This window comes from Heteronotia binoei, chromosome 1, assembly GCF_032191835.1.
Source record: "Heteronotia binoei isolate CCM8104 ecotype False Entrance Well chromosome 1, APGP_CSIRO_Hbin_v1, whole genome shotgun sequence".
Lineage (NCBI taxonomy): Eukaryota > Metazoa > Chordata > Lepidosauria > Squamata > Gekkonidae > Heteronotia > Heteronotia binoei.
Window position 1 is genome coordinate 150518959 of NC_083223.1, and position 23158 is coordinate 150542116.

At 44.8% G+C, this 23158-nt stretch overlaps 1 protein-coding gene across 2 annotated transcripts in view; it reads left to right on the forward strand.

Annotated features, from left to right (window-relative positions):
- SMOC2 (SPARC related modular calcium binding 2) overlaps positions 1-23158 on the forward strand; it is a 257957-nt gene that overhangs the window by 229044 nt on the left and 5755 nt on the right. For both annotated transcript variants that reach the window (XM_060242496.1, XM_060242504.1), the window contains exon 10: positions 17416-17518. In XM_060242496.1, the coding sequence (XP_060098479.1) occupies positions 17416-17518 (103 nt within the window). The remainder of the gene's footprint in view (positions 1-17415; positions 17519-23158) is intronic.

Genomic DNA, 23158 nt, shown 5'->3' on the forward strand with positions numbered 1-23158 from the left:
ATCCCCTGATGTCACACAAGGCTTTTTTTGTAAGAAAAGGAGAGCCAGTTTGGTGTGGAGAGCCAGTTTGGTGTAGTGGTTAAGTGTGCGGACTCTTACCTGGAGAACCGGGTTTGATTCCCCACTCCTCCGCTTGCACCTGCTAGCATGGCCTTGGGTCAGCCATAGCCCTGGCAGAGGTTGTCCTTGAAAGGGCAGCTGCTGTGAGAGCCCTCTCCAGCCCCACCCACCTCACAGGGTGTCTGTTGTGGGGGAGGAAGGTAAAGGAGAATTGTGAGCCGCTCTGAGACTCTTCGGAGTGGAGGGCGGGATATAAATCCAACTTCTTCTTCTTCTTCTTCTTCTTCTTCTTCTTCTTCTTCTTCTTCTTCGTCTTCTTCTTCTTCTTCTTCTTCTTCTTCTTCTTCTTCTTCTTCTTCTTCTTCTTCTTCTTCTTCTTCTTCTTCTTCTTCTTCTTCTTCTTCTTCTTCTTTCTTCTTCTCTTCTTCTTCTTCTTCTTCTTCTTCTTCTTCTTCTTCTTCTTCTTCTTCTTCTTCTTCTTCTTCTTCTTCTTTCTTCTTCTTCTTCTTCCTTCTTCTTCTTCTTCTTCTTCTTCTTCTTCTTCTTCTTCTTCTTCTTCTTCTTCTTCTTCTACTTCTTCTTCTTCTTCTTCTTCTTCTTCTTCTTCTTCTTCTTCTTCTTCTTCTTCTTCTTCTTCTTCTTCTTCTTCTTCTTCTTCTTCTTCTTCTTCTTCTTCTTCTTCTTCTTCTTCTTCTTTCTTCTTCTTCTTCTTCTTCTTCTTCTTCTTCTTCTTCTTCTTCTTCTTACTTCTTCTTCTTCTTCTTCTTCTTCTTCTTCTTCTTCTTCTTCTTCTTCTTCTTCTTCTTCTTCTTCTTCTTCTTCTTCTCTTCTTCTCCTTCTTCTTCTTCTTCTTCTTCTTCTTCTTCTTCTTCTTCCCCAGCAGGAACTCATTTGTGTTTTAGGCCACATACCCCTGACTACAAGCCAGCCGGAACTGTGTTCCTTTGCATTCCTGCTATTTAAAAAAGTGATCTGCTTAGGACTCCTTATATATGCAGCGGGGGGTGGGGGAAGGAAAGGTCCTGTGCAAGCACCAGTCGTTTCCAACTCTGGGGTGACGTTGCTTTCACAACATTTTCACGGCAGACTTTTTTTTAGAAGGTGGTTTGCCATTGCCTTCCCAATCATCTAAGCTTTCCCCCCAGCAAGCTGGGTACTCATTTTACCGACCTTGGAAGGATGGAAGGCTGAGTCAACCTCGAGCCGGCAACCTGAAAAACCAGCTACCCTGGGGATCGAACTCAAGTCGTGAGCACAGTTTAAGACTGCAGTACTGCAGCTTTAACACTCTGTGCCATGGGGCAATGCTTATATATGCAAGGGAGCTCCTTATATATGGAATTTTTGTGGCTTTTAGCTATTGCTACCAGTAGAAAAGGTTTACTGTTAAATGGCTTTGTGGAAAGGAATGTTCATGGCATACCCTGGCAGTTTATGCACTGATTGTTAATCTCATTCTCAGAAATGGTACAGTGGAACTACAGATTATCTGGTGAAGATTTCCCTGGCTAAGAACTGAGGGCTTGGTACTCTTTGCCTAATCTAATTCTGACATTCTGATTTCACATACTGGGAAAACATGGTACATACAACTGTCTTTGTACATGCTACTGCTACATTTTTGTAAAATGGCCAACACATGTATTTTCCAGCCAGCATACATTCTACCCCAAACCGTTTTTTTTCCCCAAGTGTGCACATTTGCACACACTGAATCTGTAAAATATAAACCATTGCCCTTTTCACACAAGATGGCAGCCAAGCATGCTGTGATCTCCTAGTATGCAAAATAAGACTTCAAGAAATATAATACCTGTTAGAGATGCCACAGTAACTGCACTGCATAATAATCCCCTGTTTTTACCACCACCTTGGCTTCAGGGGCTTTTGTCTCTTCATAATTCTTAATCTAAACAGTCTGGAGAAACTTAAAATGCCCCAAACTCAGCAAACACTCCAGAGCAGAAGGAAGGAAATAATATTCTTCTGTCCTGTTAAAAATGATCTATATATCTGGAAAAAATTATTTGCTAGGCTTTCCTTAGCTTGACCAAATATCAGAAAGATTTGACTTATTCTTATTCCCATATTTTGTATCATGCTGCATGTTTCCAGATGTGAGATGGTTTACATTTATTTCATTTTATTTAAAAAATATGTTGTTTCACTTGTGTTCACAGAAATATTAGGAGTCACAGGTGTAGGATTAATGGGCCATGTTAAACTCAGAACAGAATGTGGAACACCTCAGTTTACCCTAGGCAGAAAAGTTCAATCTTTTTTAAAAAAAACATGTTAGAAAAAAATAATATTAATGTTTATTATTTATTTCAGTTATACACTATTTCCCTCCCTACTAAGGACCCAAAGAGGCTGACATCATTCATCTTTTCTCCCTTTTATCCTCACAACAGTCTTGTGAGGTAGGTTTGGCTGAGCATGTGTGATTGGCTCTAGGTCATGCAGCAAGCTTCCCACATTAGAGTGGCAATTTGGACCTAGATCTCCCAGGTCTCCCTAGGTCTCACCAAAAATATTTTAGCTGTATTTTTTCTAATAGTCACAGCAATTTCATTTGGGCATTAAACAGCACTGATAACTGTTAAGCTTGTGCTTTCCACGAGTTTTGGAGCAAGTACTAGGGTGTCACCCCCAGCACTTCTAGGTTGCACTGAAGTGACATCATTGCATGATGACAACAATCATGCTCTCCACAGCAGTAGGCGCCCACCTCTCCCCATCTTTTCACATCCTGTCTACATACTAGTATATATTTCACTCTCTTACTTTCAGCTCCCTATGTGGGCTGCTTATGGAGCAGATGAGAAACCTGGGTGAATTGCAAGGGCAAATTGGAAAGGAAAAACAGCCCTGGAAAAGGAGCCTGTCTGCCCTCCCCCGAAAAAGGAAGGAGGAAGAAACTGCTCTGGTGTCTTGCCCCTTCTAGGCTTACCAGTACCCAGGTCCCAGTGGGGATCCCCTGGTTTTACAGGCTCCTCCCCACTGGCTGGCAGAGGAAGCCCCATCCCAACAGCCGTAATGTGCCTTTCCACCTCAGAAGGCTTAGAAGAAGCTTGAAACTTGGAAGGTGTGTGCGCCTTTAAGTCTCAGTAGGAGCAAGGCTGAATGGGAGCAGGGCGAGCAGGCAAGGCCGTGTGGCTATTCCCAGTGAGACTATGAAGCTGTGAGAAAGGAAGAGAGCCCAGTCATTATGTTTGTTTTACATTCCTTTCAGAAATCATATGCATAGTAAAGAGTAAACCAGAAACTTTTGTTCTCTGTGTTAATCTGAAGAAGTTGGTGGAAAAACAGCAGATGGTTAAATTCAGCAACTCCTGTGAGTAAATTGCCCCAGTGAGATCACAAAAGTGTGTGCTTGCAAACTGTGTTTATTTTGGCTGCTTTGTTAGTGTGTGAGTGTGTTCACTTTCATTTAGTGGAAGTGCAGCCAGCTGCTGGGGGGATGAGGAAATGACTGTACTATAAATGAAGACAGGGGAACTACACTGCTGTATTTATTTGGGAATGGGAAAGTCTCCTGGCTCCAAAGTCCTCAGGTATTTCCTGAGTTGGACTTGGCAACCCTAGTCCCATCAGCCACCCCAAATCTGCCCACACAAAGGAGGAAGGGAGAAGTAGCCTTCCTGCTTAGTTGGCTGCATGAGACTCCAACAGCCCATGTTGAGGGGAGTCATCAGCCCCCCCTGAAAAAATCCAGTCTGCCTCTGATGAAGTGGCATAAGCATAGCTTGTCAGAAGCAAGCGCTCCTTGGTTCTCTCATAGGATGGACCAGAATGTATCCAATGAGAAGTTCCAGGGGCTAGTGCTTACCCAGTTTGGTTCCCTTTGGAGGAAAGAGCACTGGAGACTTTGCTGGATAGTATTTTGTAGTATACACAGGTGAAGGCAGATCCATTACCCTGCATCAGATCCCCAAAGAAAGAGTTACTGTGCTCCTCCCCAGCAGTCCCCATCCCCAAACTAACATTCTACACTTGAATCATGGACTCATGGAAACCAACTCTATGAGTTTATTATTCTAATGTAGAAAATCAGTTTGGGGACAGGACTGAACCAGGGTTAAAGGTCTAGTGCAGAATTTGTTTCTCTCAGCATCTAAAACTGTACTTTCTTTTCACACACCTAACAACCCTTTCAGTTCTTACGGGGGATTAACCTCCTCCAATTCCTGATGGCTACTTGACCAGCATTAAGGCCTGCTGAGGGAGACAGAAATGTTAAGAAGCTTTACTGTTCCTTTTGCCATGCAATATAAATACACCGACATAGTCAGAAAGTTCCTTATAATATATTGCTATAACAGACAAAGTAACAGTGGAAAAAAGAAGAACTCAATAACTTTCTGGAAATTAGATTTTAGAAGTCTCCTACCCTTTCCTGAAACTTAAGGGTTGATCCATACTTTCAAAAGCAAACCCATTTCAAATGAATATTCAATAAATAGCTATACAGTTTGAATAGATCCCGGCTATGTAAGCAGAATCACACTCTGCATAAAGAAAGGCAGATTTCTAAGTTGAAGAACTGGATCAGATCAATTAGATGTGTGACATGAATCTCTAATCAAGGATGTCTGGGAAAAATTTGAACTAAGATTTTGCTGGTGTGGTCTGAAAAAACTCTGATAAGAATTATGAAACTCTGGATACAAAATGTGATGTATTTGCCTTTAGGTTCAGTGGTACAAGCAGTTACTTGTGCCACAGCATTTCAGTTCCAATCCTATTCCCGTCAAGTTGGGCAGAGCTGTCTTCCTCCCTCTGCTTGCCAGAAAACCCTTACCCCACCCATGGCACTGTCAGGCTTCTATTGTAGAGAAAAGCAAGGCTTGGCGCCATGAACTGAGTCTGTGCAGTATGGGTCTTGGAGGATTAGGTGTAGCAGCCCAGACTGGATTCACAATTAGTTCCTGGGGCTGGCTGCTCCTGGAAACAAGAGGTTAGTGCTCAGGCATTGCCTCCCAGCTCCTCTCAGCACCTTGACTGCCTCGCTCCCACTCCACCCAGTCTGTGTGACTTCCTCTGATTTCCCAGTCCCACAGCTTTGGCAAGGGGTGAGTGTGATCCCATCTGCCATCTTCCAGTAAGACACAGCATTAGGGCTGCACAACAGATGATGTTATCATCCTGCATGCTGTGTCTTAGACTGTGCCAAGTGGCGTATCATTAGGCAGAAGTACAATTTAGCATCAAATTGCAGGCATGTGGAGGACAGTAACAGGGATCAGGACAATGGCCCTGGGAAAGGGCAGCTTAACTCTTCATCCTGAAGTAATTGCCACAAACTGTTTTTAACTCCAGGCTGTGTGTACAAGTACTTAAAACTCTCATGCCCCCTCAGTAGGACTTAAACCAGCTGGGGTGGGGGTCATTTTGACCAAGGAATTAGTTCAGGAACAACAGGCAGCATGGTATAGTGGTTAAGAGCAGTGGACTCTAAGATGGAGAGCCAAGTTTGATCCCCCACTTCTCCACATGAAGCCTGCTGGGTAACCTTGGGCTAATCACAGTTCTATCAGAAGTCTCTCAGCCCCACCAACCTCGTAAGGTGTCTGTTGAGAAGAGAGGAAGGGAAGGTGATCATAAACTTTGAGACTCCTTAAGACAGAGAAAAGCAGGGTATAAAACCTTCTCTTCTTCATCTTCACTAGTGCATGACCCTGATCCATGTTGCTCCCATTGCTGCTCTTTGAGGCTAAATTACACATCAGGGGATCCAATTGTGCACCCTCAAGTGGAATGTTTTTGGCCCAGGGACATATATAGAGCTTAATTTGCATATTGGGAGGAGTGTATGTAGGAGTGACTGGAAGAAGGGTAGAGGGTGGAGCCAGGGCCAGCCCTAGGGTGTGCAGTGCCCCAGGCAGACTTGCTGTCTCTGTCCTACTCTGTCCTACTGCCTCTGTCCCGCTGCCTCCATGTCCCTCCTCTCTTCTCCACCCGCATGCACTGTGCTCCCTCCCTTCTTTTATTGTGACACTGGAACGTGGCACCGCGCTCCATCCCCCAGCCCCCCTGGCATGTTCAGAGGAGCGATGCCAGCCTCCTCCTTACCTGCTTCAATGTGGACATCTAAGTACCACGTTTTCTCTTAAGAGAGCACACAATGAGACTTCGCTGCCCCCTTCCTTCCAGAACTGGACCAGCTTCAACAAGAATAAAGCCCTTCTGGGACGCTAACTACTGGACTTTTGGTTTGTTAAGTATGCACCATATAAACTAAACTCGCACGTGTGGCTGAAAAGGGGTTTGGGGGTGCGGAGTACCATACCCTGGGTGCAAAATTGTATTTTCTCTGTTGTCCTAAATAGTTACTTTGCTTAAGCCAAGGTGTGTGAGTCAGAGGGGGACTTTAAGAAAAGCAGCCTTAAGCCCTGAACTTGCCCTTATTTCCATCTCCTGGGTTACATATAGTGGCCCAGTGACACTTACAGGCAAACAGAAGCAATGTGGATGGAGGCATCCAGAGACCTGTCCCCATGCTGTTTGCTGCTACCACTGCCCTGCCTGCCCCCTATCCCTTCATTGTGTTGGCACAGAAACACTAGGAGAGAAGAATCTTGCCAGCTTGGCCCATCTCATTAGCTTTTCCTCTTAAGAGCTGAGCTGTGGCTTGCAGCTGAGCCAGGGATCAGTTGATCTTTAAAAAGCCTGTAAAAGGCTGAAAAGAGGAAAAAAAATGGGAACTTCACCAGTTTGAAGGTGGATCTTAGCTCTGCTCCCATCCCCATATTGGTGTTGGGCAGAACTTTCATATACGCTTGCCGCAACCATCACATTTTCCCCTCATTGAGCTAGAGAAGGGTTGCCAAGTCTTACTTGGCTGCTGGTGGGGGGGACTTCCCTCGTGCGTGCTTTGCATGCATGGTGCAATTACATCACCTGGAAGTGACATAACTGCACCAGGCACATTGTGCAGGGATGCTATGGTATTTTGGTTAAAAACTCTATGGCACCATAGAGGGTTTTTTTGTTTTTGTTTTTTTACCAAAATGCTAGAATATCGGGTACCAGCAGGTTGGAGGCCCCAAAACTGGGGGAACCCCTGCCCCTGGCAGGAGGTTGGGAACCCTAAGCTAGAGCAAATGTGGTGTGTGCATGTGTGTGTGTGTGTGTGTGTGAAGGGGTGCTTCAGCGTAAATCTTGCTCAAAATGACTACAAGGTCGTGAAAGCAAAACAAATTGCTCCAGTTGGAAAGGGAAGGTAGAGCAAAAGCTCTGTGAAAGGGGGGGGGGGCATACCTTAGGTTGGTCCAAAGTCTTTGTATAACCAAAAATATACCTAAAAACACATTATCAGTATTTCTGGGAATCTTTTGGCATCATTAAAGTATCCAGGATTTTTCAGGAAAAAATGTTTTAAAATCCCAAATACTTTTGGGAACTGGGAAGATTGGGGAAGACAGCTGTGAAACAGGAGCAGTCTCAGCTCCCTGCCCCACCCCCACACCTTATGCAGTCTCTTTAAACCAACCTCAGCTGTGTTTTGCAGTTTTGGCACTCCTGGGTTATCTGTTGTTGTTTTCCATCTTGGGTCTATTGGACCTAAAGGGAAAAATCTGGCTTTCTGAAAAATCCTGGATCCAAATACTCTGCCAGTATTGGGATACAGGTTTTTTTGGAAATCCTTAAATATTGGGGCGTCCAATAGACATGAACCAAAAAGGGGGGGGGGGGATTTGCAAACACATACCTAAAACAGGGCTTTCCTCCTATGTTCTTGGCTCAAGAATTTAATAATACACACCTGTAATTTGAATTGTGATAATATCACCTACTTAGACCAGAGGGCTTACAAAGAATATGGGCTGGATGCAGTGCAAAATTTCCAGTTCTGCTAGCACTCTTGCATAGGCAGAATGTATCAGCTGCTGTGAAAAGAGAAGGCATGCACCTGAGATTGCAGCATTGATTCAGAGTGAATGAGGCAGCAGTGTATATTAATTATCCTAGGTAGGTTCACCTATCAGGGAAGGACTTAAAGGAGATTTTGTGCAGGAGAGGGGAGGAGCAGGAGATTGGACTCAGGACTGTGTGCAAGAGTACAGTGGCACATGCTGAGGCAATGACAGAGCCAGGGAATGGGGGAATTGTCCTGGGCACAATGCCGGGAGAAGTATTGTAATCGTGTATTGCCAGTAAAGAGTTACTTGTTGCCAATCTTGATGACTCCTGGCTCTACATGAAGATGCAACAACCTCCCAGTATTCTGAGAGCTCCCATGCTGCAGGTGCCTCAGCCCAGCCAAACAGCAGCATCTAAAATTACACTTACACAAGCAGAACTGAACTAAATCTGCTTTGCGTTTCTGCTTGTGCATTACTAGCTCCAAGTCACTATCTACTTTTGGGCAATAAATATTGGGGTCAAAACACTGCTCAGATAACCGCTATGACCGGCCGGTAATGCGCCAATTGGGCCGGGTCTAAGGTTGGTTTTTTCAAGAGGGGGCGGACCACTGCCTCTTTGAGCGGCATTGGAAAATGCCCTTCCATCAGGGATCTATTTATGATATCCCGTACAGGATATCTAAGCTCCCTCTGGCAAGATTTAATAAGCCAGGAGGGGCAAGGGTCCAAATTGCAGGTTGTTGGGCATGCAGATAAGAGAATCCTGTCAACTTCCTCCAGGCTGAGAGGACCGAAGCCATCCAGAACACAATCTGAAGACAGGCCCGGAGCCTCGGTTTCACTAACTGCCTCAAATATGGCGAGGGGGTCGGGGCGGAGTGACGCGATCTTGTCCGCAAAAAATTTCGCAAAAGCCTCACAGCCAATCTCCAATTCAATAGAATTTGGTCTGCCTTGTGGCAGTGTCGTAAGATTCCGAATTATATCGAACAATTGTGCTGGGCGCGAAGTTGCGGACGCAATCTTAGTCGCAAAGTATGTTTTCTTTGCGGCTTTGACTGCCATCTCATAGGATTTCAAACTCTCTCTATAGGATGTTCGAGTCACTTCGTCTCGAGTACGCCGGCATTGTCTCTCTAGTTGTCTGAGTCCCCGTTTTTGTTGCCGCAACTCCTGGTTAAACCAAGGTGACGGCTTCAAATGGGGGCGCAGAGGGCACCTAGGTGCGACTTCTTCAATGGCCCTAGAGAGTCCATCGTTCCAGGACTCTACCAGGCCATCCAGGGAGTCGCCAGTGGGCCAAGAATCCCGTAGAGCTGTTAGGAACCGTTCCGGGTCCATCAGGCTCCGCGGGCGAGCTAAAATACGCTCTCTGCCTAAACAGGCTTGGGGTGACACTTCTACACGAGCCTTGAAGGCATAGTGATCCGACCATGGCACTGCTATAGTAGCAATATCGTCCACTGAAACTCCCGCTGCGAAGACCAGGTCTAACAAGTGTCCCGTCTGATGAGTGGGTGTTGTAACAACCTGGGAGAGTCCCAGTGTCGCCATGGATGACACTAGGTCCAATGCCTGACTGGAAGCCGCGTCGTCGGCATGGACGTTGAAGTCACCCAAGACCAGTAGCCTAGGGTACTCCAACGCCCAGCCCGCCGCAGCCTCCATCAGGGATGGTAAGGCGCTAGCTGGTGCGTTAGGCGGTCGGTACACCAGCCAGATCGCCAACCCCTCCCCAACATCCCACATCAGGCCGGCACATTCCACGCCTGGAATCTCCGGGGCCGGGAGAGCCCTGAAGGAGTAAGCCTCTCGTATAAACAGCGCCACTCCTCCCCCCCGCCCGCTAGTCCGGGACTGGTGGAAGACCGAGTATCCTGGGGGGGCCAATTGGGAGAGAGCCACAGTCTCCCCATCCCGCACCCAGGTCTCGGTCACGCAAGCCAGGTCCGCATCCTGCTCCAGCAGGAAATCCCGAAGGATCATGGTCTTATTATTAATGGACCTGGCATTACATAACACCAGTGACGGAGGCGAGTACATTTGTCTGGCCACACTACCTGGCACTATCGGGATGGGACACAGGCTGGAAGGTGGCCGAGCCCCACTACGTCTCGGTCCCCTTCGCCTATAAATCTGCCTGTTCCCACCGTCATACCTTCCTCTCCCCAGGAGTACCGAAATCCCCAGGCCAATCATCTACTCCTGGTGGGCACCAGTTCAACAGCTGGTGGTAAAGATACCTCTAACCTCTTTTAGTTCTTATGTTCTGATCGATCACTAATGCCAACTACCAATCCATTTATTCTCAAATTTAATTTCAAATTTAAGTCCTTCAACCAACTCCCACTAACTCCTTAGCTAAGATTAATAAACTAATAAATCCCTTGGCTCCTTAATTAAAACCTCTACCCCTAATCCTCATCTCCTATTAATTTGCCAGCAATATAACAACATAGCTAATTAAAACTAGTTTAAAGACCAATAAATAATTAATTATCTAGTGTCTCAAACTTGCCCTTTTTGGGCAAGCTTATCGAGAGGGCAGTGGCGATGCAGTTACAGACTTTCCTGGAGGACGCTTCCGTCCTTGACCCACTCCAGTCTGGCTTTTGCCCGGGTCATGGGACGGAGACGGTGTTGGTCGCCCTGGTGGATGACCTGCAATGGCACCTGGATCGGGGCGGCTCGGCGGTGCTGATGTTGTTGGATCTGTCGGCTGCGTTTGACACAGTCGACCATCAGTTACTGACCCGCCGCCTCGCCGACGCGGGGATTCAGGGGTTAGCTTTACAGTGGCTTTCCTCTTTCCTCGAAGGTCGGGGACAAAGGGTCGCGATTGGGGGTGAGCTATCCCGGAGATGCATGCTTGATTGCGGAGTGCCTCAGGGGGCGGTTCTCTCCCCGATGTTATTTAATATCTATATGCGTCCCCTTGCCCAGATTGCCTGAAGGTATGGGCTGGGTTGTCACCAGTACGCTGATGACACCCAGCTCTATCTACTTATGGACGGCCGACCGGTCTCCGCCCCAGAAAATCTAGACCGGGCACTACAGGAAGTGGCTGGATGGCTCAGACTGAGCGGGCTGAAGCTAAATCCAGCGAAGACAGAGGTCCTTTGCTTGGGTCATCGGGGTCCAGGGAGGGAAATCCCCCTTCCAGCTTTTGAGGATGCGCCGCTGATGGCGGCAGACAGGGTCAAAAGTCTGGGGGTACTATTGGAGCCCTCCTTAATGATGAAAGCTCAGATAGCAGCCACTGCCAGGTCCGCTTTTTTTCATCTTAGGCGGGCAAGGCAGTTGGCCCCCTTCCTGGAGCATGACGATCTAGCAACAGTGATCCACGCCACGGTCACCTCAAGGTTGGACTACTGCAATGCTCTCTACATGGGGCTGCCTTTGTGCCGAACCCGAAAGCTACAGCTAGTGCAGAATGCCGCGGCCCGGCTGTTGTTAGGACTCCCAAGAAGGGAGCACATCCGGCCAGGGCTCCGGGATCTGCACTGGCTGCCAATAGCTTACCGAGTCCGGTACAAGGTGCTGGTTATTACCTTTAAAGCCCTATATGGCCTAGGACCTGCCTACCTGAAGGACCGTCTCTCCCCACATGTGCCCCAGAGAGTACTGAGATCGGGAACTCAAAATCTCCTAGTTATCCTTGGGCCAAAAGAAGCCCACTTAAAGTCCACCAGGGATCGGGCCTTTTCTGTTGCGGCCCCCTCCTGGTGGAACCAGCTGCCGGAGGAGGTGAGGGCTCTGCGGGATCTTGCCCAGTTCCGCAGGGCCTGTAAGAAAAACCCTCTTCCGGCTGGCCTATGACTAGCTGGTACAAGAAATCCAGGTGTAGTTATATTAGAGGTTGCTGTCCCTAATGTTTTAAATGGTTTAAATGCCTTATAATTTAAATATTTTATAATTTTAAATGTATTAATTAATTTTAACTGTTTTATGCTTAAATGTTACTATGTGAAATCTTATGCTGTGAGCCGCCCTGAGCCACTTGTTGGGAAGGGCGGGATATAAATAAATAAATAAATAAATAAATAAATAAATAAATGATTCCCTGGGCCATTTAACTATAATGGAAACAATCTAATCTTAACTCTATAAAGTAAACAGCACTCTGGAATCTGGATCTTTATGTACACCATCTATAAAATCATTATCCACTTTGTCATTTTCATCTTTGATGTATTTATCTTATTTGAGTTATCATCATAGTCATCTATCTTATTCATTTGTAACTTGTCAAACTTCATATTTTGTTGTTGGAAATAATCTGTCTTTCATCATCATTATGTGTTTCTAGTAATATGATTTTTGGCTGACAAGACACTGAGAAACTAAGCTAATTGGATATTTATTTGGAGGGGGAGACTCACCTGAATCTAGAAAGTAGAGAGAGACCTGTGTCCTGAGGCCTCTATAGCAGTGGCCCCCAACCTTTTTGGCACCAGGGACTGGCACCAGGGCCGGCCTGCCCACTGCAGCCCCAGGACTGGCAGGGTGGGGGCACTGAATTTGGCATTCCCCTGTGGCACCTCCCCCCTCCATTTTCACCATTTTAAGTCCTGGGAAGGGGCAGTGAAGCGTCTCCCGGGCTCTTTAAAGACCAAACCCCCCCACCAATTAGCTGATTGGTGGGGGAAACCATGGCAGCAGCAGCAAGCAACCCAATGAAAAAGCAGCACTGTCCTTGCCTCCTTCCTACTTCCTTCCCGGCATCACAAGGGGGGGGGGGCAGCGAGGCTGCGCGGCCCGGTTGCTAACAGGCCACTGACTGGGAACAGTCTGCGGACCGGGGATTGGGGACCCTTGCTCTAAGCCATAGTCTGCAGCCACCTCACTAGTGATATGTCTGGAGGGAGCCATGATCAGCTGCCAACTCCACTGGTTTTGCATACTTCAGGGCAGAGTTCGTAATTATCCTGAATTTTGTTAATGAGCTATCCTAGGAAGAATCTTGAGCAGTTAGCAATCATAGTGCCCAAATCATTCTACCTAATTTAACATGGCTTCAACTGTGGATCCTTAAATCCAGAATTGGGACCATGTGTTACCCCAAATGCTGTGTGTTGCCCAAAAGGGGCAGTACTCAGATTGTGTGATTTTGGATGAAATTTAAGATGAAAGGTGCTTGGGCTTACTCCTTCTAGGTGTCAAGTTCTCCCTTCAGCAGGAGGAGGAGTCTGGGACTAACACATGTACAAACAAAGCATTTCCCTACAGGGCTGGGAAACCCTCGAGGTATGCAGAAATTTGTGTCCCAAAAGGAACATAGTAAAGGTACTATGAGTGGAGAGCATCCCTGTGCCCGTCGGTGTCATATTGGCTCCTCTGTTGTCCTGGTTGGATGCAAACACAACCAGGTCAGAAGTGGTAACATATTGCAAATAGTGGGGCAGAAATTGCTCTGTAGCCCCTAGTATGTAAAAAGAGGGCTGAAAGCAAGGAAAGAGGAGAAGGACAAAGGTGAGGAAAGAAGCATTAGGCAGAGCAGCTTAAGTGGATGTGAGAATATTACCTAGTTTCCAGAGAATAAAGCTATTTATTTTGTTAGCGATGAGATAGATAATGTCTTATGTAAAATAGGTAGTAGCTTATGGAACATGTGGAGTAATTGCTTCTAAAGGAGAGGTTTTTTCATGCACTGGCATGTTTCATAGTATTAACTAAAGTTGTTTAGCATAAAAGATTGGCTCCTGAACAAAATAATGTGGAAAGAATTCTCATTAAAATCAGTGGGACTTCTTTCCAAATGTGTTGAAGATTGAGCTTCCAGGTTCTTTTCAAAAATAAATAAATATAAGTTTATAGATGCTACTAAAAATTCAGAGACACTACCTTAGTGTTTCCAAGGGCTCAGTTAAAGAAAAGAGAAGTGCATTTCTAACACCACTGAATAATTACATCATGTTCAGCTCCTGGATTGAGAAGAGCATTCAGATCAAAGGGTATGCCTTCCAGAGAGGCTTGAACCACAACACCTCTTTTACTATAAATTCCTCTCTGTTGACCATTATCTAAAAGCAAGTGCATATTTGCATACATTCAGAGCCTCATAACTTGATTCACCAATGAAGCTGAGTGATCTCTCGAATAGCAAGTACTCTTGGTTGGAGCCTTTGAACTGTGATGCTAGATGCTTGCAAAAGGGAACATAACATAGAGGACCCTGCTGGGTGAGGCAGTCCATCTAGTCCGGTGTCCTGTTTCACACTATGGTTAAACCAATTGTGCCGGAGGGCCAAACAAACTGGACATAAAGGCCAAGGCCTTCTCCCGATGCTGCTCCTGTATATGAAGGCTTCTTTACATACTATGGCCAGTACACATTGATGGACCTTCTCCTATTTGCTCATGAAGAATCTTTTTGCCACTTCATTCCACAGAAACCTCTCCCCCTCCATTGATAATGGAATTTGGAAGATCTTTGTGGACAAAATGCCATGTTCATGAAAGGCCCCATCTTAGTGAGGATGGTGAATCAGACACAGTCATCATTTCTACCTCTTTGTTCTCCCTGATTGCTCCTCCTCACTACAGATGCCCCCCACCACATGTGCCATCTTTCTCACTAGACTCTCCTGACCAATATCATTGGCTTTGCAAGGGTTTCAGGGGATGGCTGTGGGAAAGGTGCACTGTCCATGTTCACTTCTTTTTGATTCTCTCATATTTGAGATGTCCTGCTTCATCCCTGCCTTAGTACTTTCCCCTCTAATTATGTAAATGTAGCTATTCTGCCAATATATAGGTGATTGTTTTCCACCTTTATGACAGCCTTGGTTTCTGCCAGGGGCAGGGCTGTTTTAGCCTTAGACTTATTGTAACCAGGCCTGGCAGCAACCACCACGCAACTACACCTTGTGTGAATAACCCAGTAAGGGCTGCTTGCTGTGGACAGCTACCACCCCACAAAAAACTAGTATGTTGTTGGGTTAGAGGTTCAGACTAGGAGACCCAGACAAGGATATTGGAGACCCAAATCTGAGTCTGTAATCTGCTGTGTAAATTCACAGAATAACCTTGGGCAGCCACACACTCTCAACCTAACCTACCTCACATGGCTGTAGAGAAGATAAAATGGAGGATAGAATAATGTAAATTGCTTTGGATCCCAGCTGTGGAGAAAGGTGGAGTATAAATAAAGTGAATGAATAATAAATATAACTGAAGATGGAGGTCCAATAAAAGATCGGTTAATGGGAGGATGGAAAGAAGAGAAGAAAGCAGGGAAGGTGAGGATATGAGGATTGACAGGAGGAAGGAAAGAGGAAACTGTCTGGGGAAAGGTGATACAGAGGAAAATAAATTGCCCATTGCACAACTGGGCTCATCATGGTGGCTGGTACCATGCAACTGGGCCATAAGATGTGGAAATATTTATGAATTGAATGAATTGTGTTAACTCTGGATTAATTGGTGATGAATATAACTAGTTGATTGATTAGTGATTTGACCATGGTATATTTATTGTTTTTTCACTTGAAGAAAAGAGCTGGCAGGCATATTTAACATGGTTAAGGCAACCCAAACAAATAAATAATCCACTATGGTCATGAACCAGCAGAATAAAAAGTACATTAGTAGAGTAGTTATAAGGGGAAAAATACAAACACTCACATACAATCTTCCATATATACTATAAAAAGCAAATGTGTGTGTGTTAAGTGCTGTCAAGTCACTGGGAACTGATAGCAAGTTGCAACCCTATCACTTAACATTCTCCAAAAATCCTATTGTTAGCAGTCATTCTTTGGTCTTGCAGACTAAGAGCTGTGACTTCCTTGATGGAATCAATGTATCTCATGTTGGATCTTCCTCTTTTCCTGCTGCCTTTAACATTTCCTAGCATTATTGTCTTTTCCAGTGATTCCTGTCTTTTCATAATGTGACCAACTAGGCTTCCCAATACCCAGGTCCCAGCAGGGGATCCCTTGGTTTTACAGGCTTCCCCCCACCCCCAGCCAGCTGGTCAACAGGGGGGAAGCCCCACCTCCACAATCACTATGTACCTCTTGAGCTCCGGCAGGTTTAGAAACCTGCAAACATGTCCCTTTTAAAAATGTGTGTGTGCACGCCTTTAAAGTTGAGCAGGAAGTACCTCATGGGGAAAGGTAACCAGCAGAGTCAGAGCACAGCTCCTCCATTTGTTTTGCTTTCATTTCAGAGTAAGTGAGTGGTTGTGAGTGAGTGTGTGTGTGTGTGTGAGAGAGAGAGAGAGAGCAGCCTATCCCATGTAGTTTTCAGACCTCATTGTGGAGGAACCAGAGACAGTTAAGTGTGTGTGTGTGTGAGAGAGAGAGAGCAGCCCCCATACTTTTCAAAAATCTTCGTAGAGACAGTAAGGGGGGGGGGGTGTCTCTGAGCTTGTTTTGCATTGTTTTCAGAGACTTTGTATAGGAATCTGATTATGGGATGGAGAAAAATTCCACCTCTCTCTCTTTTTGTTTGCCAGTATTAGCCTGAAGAACAGCAGTTCTTGTGAGTAAAGCCCCAGTGAAATGTGAGCTTGCAAACTCTGTGCATTTTGGCTTTGTGTGTATTCATTTTCATTTACTAGAATTGCAGCTATTGGCCAATGAGGAAATGATAACTATTCAGGTGAACTGCACTGCTGTATTTTTATGTATTTATTTTGGGAATGGGAAAGTCTGGCTCTGCCCCCAAAGTCTCCTGGCTCCACCCCCAAAGTCCCCACATATTTTCTGAATTAGACTTGCTTAATGTTTTCTGAACTAGCCTTACTTAATTTTCTGAACTAGCCTTACTTAATGTTATTTCCCTGGTATTTAATTATTGCTCCTATAAATTTTGCCACCGAAAGAGTGAGCTGATTTTCTTTTGAAATTCTCTCATATGCTCCAATAAAAAACATAAATTTGGGATATGATCTCTAATGCCTCTTCCTTTCTGAATCCAGCTTGAACATTTGGCATTTCTTGTTAACTCTTTGTTGCAAGATTTTGTACAACAGCCTCCGTTGTAAGATTTTGAGCATCATTTTACTTGCATGAGAAATTAATGTGATGGTCCAATAGTTGCTGCAGTCTTTGAAGTCTCCTTTTTTTGGGAATGGGATGTAAATTGAGCATTTCCAGTCTGTGGGCCATTGTTTTGTTTTCCATATCTGTTGGCACAATCTTGTTAAGATTTTGATGGACTCCATTTCTTTGGCTAATATGTGACACTAAATTAGCACTGTACCTCAATAAATGCACCCAAAATGGAACTTTGTAGTGAGATTGAACCCCACTGATGTCCAGGCTGTAAAATCTCTCTTTGACATTAAGGCCTATGGACTTAAATATAGAACTTGTAATTTATGAATCATAGATCCACTTAAATTTTCCTAAACTTGAATTCGAACATTTCCGAAGTGTAGAAGTGAATTGTATCCCATATTCAAGGTCATACGTTGCCTAGCAATTGACAATTAAATCCTGAAAACAATAAGGGGAGGATTTTGTTTCCATTTTAGGTTGTCCAGGAGCCAAGAAGAATGAGTTCCTGACCAGTGTTCTGGATGCACTCTCCACAGATATGGTGCATGCGGTCTCTGACCCTGCTGCATCTTCTAGCAGGTCAGTTGGGTACCACCCTGAAGGGTACTAAAGTATACTCTGATTTTTGTAAGATATTCCAAATATAATTCATTCATTTTGTTATTTCTATGTAAAATAACTTGATGAACTTGTTATTAAATCAGGGCTCAGTTTTTATGTTGTAAATGTTGGCTCACAACCTCAGAACACATTTTTTTTAAATCAAGAACAAGTGCAAGACTACTCTCACTCATTCACAAGGAGAAGAAGAAGAGTATCTGTACTTTCAAATTACTAGAAACTATAATTAAAGATAGAATTCTTATGTGCATATCGGAACAAAGCCTGCTGAGTGAAAATCAGTGTGGCTTCTGAAAAAGTCCTGCCTCACTAGCCTTTTGGAGTTCTTTGAAAAAATGAACAAGCATGTAGACATTGGTGACCCTGTAGACATTTTATGCTAGTATTTTCAAAACCCTTTTGACAAGGTACCTCACTAGAGTGGCTAGCCTCCAGTTGGCACCTGGAGATCTCCCACTTTTACAGTTGATCTCCAGACAATCATAATTGGTTCCCTGGGAGAAAATTATTGCTTTGGAGGGTGGACTGTATGACATGATACTATGCTTTGATCCCTCCCATCCCCAAACCCCACTTTCCCCAGGCTCTACCCACAAAATCTCCAGATATTTCCTAACTCAACGTTGGCAGCCCAGTACCTCACCAAAGACTCATAAGTAGACTTAGCATTCTACTTAATAAAACTTAATAGCAGAACTATTAGTAGAACTGAATAGGATAAGTTCTCTTATGGATTAAAAACTGGTTAAATGACTGGAAGAAAAGAGCAGGAATAAATGGGCAGTTCTCACAATGGAGGGAAGTAAGCAGTGAGGTCCCACAAGGATCAGTATTGGGGCTGATTAATTTATTCATAAATGATCTGGAACTCGGGCTGAGTAGTGTAGTGGCTAAGTCTGCAGATGACACCAAATTATTCAGGATGGTGAAAAAACCAATGCTTACTATGAAGAGCTCCAAGAGGACCTCCTTAGACTGGGTGAGCAGGCAACAATGTGGTAATTCAATGTTCAGTGCTGGTAAGTGCTAGGTTATGCACACTGGAACAAAAAATCCCAGCTTCAGCAGGTTAATTAGATCTGAACTTTGAGACTGAGAGGGGAAAAGATTTTGGGGTCATAGTGGTTAGCTCAATGAAAGTGTCAGCCCAATGTGCTGCAGTAGTGAAAAAGGCAAACTCTGTGTTAGGGATTATCAGGAATGAGATTGAAAATAAAACAGCCAATATTGTAATGTATAGATTTAGGATGCAGCCTCAATTGGAATCCAGTGTACAGTTCTGGTCACTATATCTCAAAAAAGACATTATGGGGGGCGGGGGGGGGAGTACAGAAGAGGGTGACCAGGATGATTAGGGTATTGGAGCACCTTACCTACAAGGAAAGGCTGAAGAGACTGGGAGTCTTCAGTTTAGAAAAGAGATGACTGGGGTGGGGGGACATGATAAAGGTTTATAAAATTATGCACAGTGTGGAAAGAGTTAACAGAGGCCTCAGTCACACTCACCATTAAATCCATCCCTAACCCGTTGCTATTATACCCCGCAGCTTTTTTACAACGAATTTCCTGATCAGACATCTCTCCATCCTTCAGTTCTAACCAGCGTTGGTCCCGTTGTTGGTTGATCAGAGGTCTCAACCGGACCTCATTTTTTGAGATGGCATTCCACACTCGCACAAGTGCAGTACCGTGGGATATCGTGCTTGGCTTTTTTTTTGTAAAGGTGCCAGAAAAGGTGGGCGATCTGCCCCCCCCCCATTTAAACACCCGGAAAGAAAGGGGAAGCCCAGGAGTTCTCTTTGCTGTCTCTCCGCCTGGTGGGGAGACAACAAAGGTGGGTCATCTTCCTCCCCCCCCCCCCATTTAAACACCCTGCCGTGGTGGTTAAATTGTGGGGGGAGCACGGCAACTCTCTTTGCTATCTCTTCGCCTGGCGGGGAGACAGCAAAGGTGGGGGATCTCCCCCCCCATTTAAACACCCTGCTGTGGTGTTTAAATGGGGGGGCACAGCAACTCTCTTTGATGTCTCTCTGCCTAGTGGGGAGATGGCAAAGGTGGGTCATCCTCCTCCCCTGGCAGGGAGACAGCAAAGGTGGGCAATCTGCCCCCCCCCCCATTTAGGAAAGGTTCCCTGTGCAAGCACCAGTCGTTTTTGACTCTGGGGTGATGCTGCTTTCACAAAGTTTTCATGGCAGACCTCTTACGGGGTGGTTTGCCATTGCCTTCCCCAGTCATTACACTCCCCCCCCCCCAGCAAGCTGGGTACATATTTTACCAACCTCAGAAGGTTGGAAGGCTGAGTCAACAATTGCTGGCGCAATTATATCATTTGGAGTGGGCTCTCGCAGGGAAGCGGATGTGCGCTTGCAAGGAGTCGGCTACAATGGAGCGTTCAAACATAGAAAGTACACGCGGGAGTCGTCGGAAGCATTCTTATTCCGGATTCAATGTACTAGCAAAAAAGTCCGCGTCTTGGTCATGGCAGTTTGGGACACAAATGAGCCAACGACCATTGCCAGATGCTGATGTTTGGACAACCGCATAAAATCCGACATGCATCTGGCTTTCATCCATGCCCATCTCATCAGTTTATGTGCATCTGACCTCGGCCAGAGAGAACTTTTTCTACTTCTCCCAAGGGCATCAAATAAGCTGATGAGCAGTAGATTTAGGATGAGCAAAAGAAAATATTTCTTTACGCATAGATGTATTAAAATGCAGAATTCACTGCCAGAAGATGTAGTGATGGTCATGGAATAAACAGCTTTAAAAGGGGATTAGATAGATTCATTGAGGAGAGGTCTGTAAGTGGCTACTAGCCATGGTGACTGATGGGAACTTTCACATTCAGAGGCGGTCAGCCTAAGAATCCCAGTGTCAGGAGGCAACATGAGGGAAAAATCTCAGCCTCTATTCCCTGTTACTGGCCCTAAAGAAGAACTGACTGGCCACCGTATGAGACAGGATGCTGGACTAGATGGACCATTAGTCTGATACAGCAGGGTTCTTTTTATGTTCAAAGGACATGATCTGTTTGGGAAGGTTTCATTCCAGCAGTTTCCCCTTTTGGAAATAAATTGTTGACCATAAGCAAAGTTTTGTATAAAGAAACTAACATAATGCTTTGTATCCACTAAGGTGGGAGAGGATGTTTTTAAAAAATCTCTCCATTGTCATTATAATCAGCAATATATCCAGAAGGGTTTTTTGCGCAGGAAAGCACGAACGCAGTTCTGGCAGGCTTGGCATCAGGGGTGTGTGGCCTAATATGCCAATGAGTTGCTGCTGGGCTCTTTCTATAAAAAAAAAAAACCTGTGTGAAACTGGTGATCTCAGGAGGTGTGGCCTTGTATACAAATGAGTTCCTGCTGGGCTTTTTCTGCCAAATCTATGTATATCTATGCATGTGTATAATCTGTATACAAGTATCAGTATGGATGGCAGATCTGTATTCAAAAATATCAAATCAAGACATGAAATTCAGCTTTTTCTTTTCCATCTTGACCTCATTTACCAAACCCATTGTGCTCCAGCCTACAAAATTCTCTTGGGTACCTGTTCCTTCCCTTCCAATAATGCACATCCCTTCCTAAGACTGCATGCTAAGATGTTTCCCAGCCCCAATCCTCAACTCTTGCCTCTGTCCCTCTTCTTTCATCCTTTTCTTAGTTTTCTTATTGGGGCCTACAGCTTATTCTGTCCCTCCACTTCTTTTCTCTCCTGTCTTTTTGGATGGCCTTTTGACACAGTTTTTCCTACCTCTAGAAGGCTTGTCAAGTTTCAAACCAACAGATTGTTTTCTCCCTCATATAACAGAACTTGCATTGTGGGCCAATCTATTAAAACATATTTTGATGACAGTTGTTTCATGTGGATCACAGCACCTACCATGCAGTCTTTTATAATTCAATTATAGTATCCATTATCAGTTAGTTGTATAAATTCCTTTACTTAGCCACTGTTTCTTAAGGCTACTAAAAGAACATTAGGACCATCGTATGCAAAGTGTGACAAACAAAGGCCTCAGTCCAGCTAAACTGGTCATAACTAAATCTCATTGAAACCATGCTTCATGACCAACTTTTGCTGGATCACGGCCAGCATGTTGAAATAAGAGACAAGGTGTTAGTCGAAGGCAATAAAATCAGCCAATAAAGCATTTCAGTTGATTCTCTGCAGTGGAGAGTTTTAAATATCCTTCTGGAAAGGAATATAGTCCCTGTTTTTCACAGTAAAGTTATATAAACATATTACATGCAGCAATTCAGAGAGCTGAACGCTGCTGATGTTGTGCCAACTGGAACACTCTTGCCTTTATTCTAAGGCAATGTGATCTTAAGAGCTGAGAGACAGAATATTTGGCAATACATTTTACCCATGCTGTGACCATTACCTCTGTCATGGGGGAAGCAAGAGCTATTCCAGAGACATCATCATTTCCAAACAAGTGTTGCCATAACTCAAGTCAATAACTAGACTTTTTTTTCTTCCATAACTGTCTTGTCTTAATCACATCAGTAAACCAAAAAGGGAATAGATTGAATCCAAAGGACAGCAAGTGGAAATCAGTGAGAGGAATGGAACTTTCCCAACTCCCTGATTCCCTACTTCTTCTGCAAGCCTATTTCACCCCCCAAATGGCTGGTCCCAGCTGTCAGGGGATTCTCAGGAACAGTGCTTGGTGTAGTGGATGTGGAAGTCTGTATAAGGTGGAGGGGAGTGGCAAAAATCTCCCCACTAGCAGCATTTTAGCTGTAATAAATTGCATGATCTATCACAAATGGAACATGTTCAGCTGATTTTCATTGAAATCATAGTAACTTCAAACTTTATGTCCAGTTTTGGCTGGATCATGCTCAGTTATTTGATTAAAGTTTATTTATTTATTTATTTATTTATATTAAGATTTATACCCCGCCCTTCTCACCTAAGTGTCTCAGGGCGGCTTACAACATAATAATTAAAACAACTTCAGTTTAAAACATTTAAAAATACAATTAAACCATAAATTAGTAAAAAAAAAAACAAGATAGAATAAAACCGGCGGCCTATAGATACATTTTGTTCCATCCAAGATGTTTTACATTGTCAGCTAATGTCATAGGCCTGCCGGAAGAGGACTGTCTTGCAGGCCCTGCGGAATTGCCCTAGATCCCGCAGGGCCCGCACCTCTTCCGGCAGCTGGTTCCACCAATAAGGTGCCGTTATTGAGTAGGCCCGATCCCTGGTGGATTTTAGACGGGCCTCCTTTGGCCCGGGGACTACCAACAGGGACTACCAAAGTTATAGTTTGCGGCACTGAAAAAGCAGAATAGTGCCTTGCACCTCCCCACAACTACCAGAAATTGCCTTAACTAGACCATTAAATGGCTGATCAGTATCCTAATCTATTCTTCTTTAAATGGGTGGGCTGCTCTTAGCTACTATTCACAGCTACCTTTCCTTGGGGAACACCACCCGGGCTCTAGCTGCATACAGGAAACAATTGCCAGTTTTGTTTATCTTCACCTGCCCATGAACTGTGCCAAGAGATGCCAATCTTCATTTCCCTCCCGCCATGTGCAGTACAGCAACTGAGTTTGATCAATGCTGATCAGC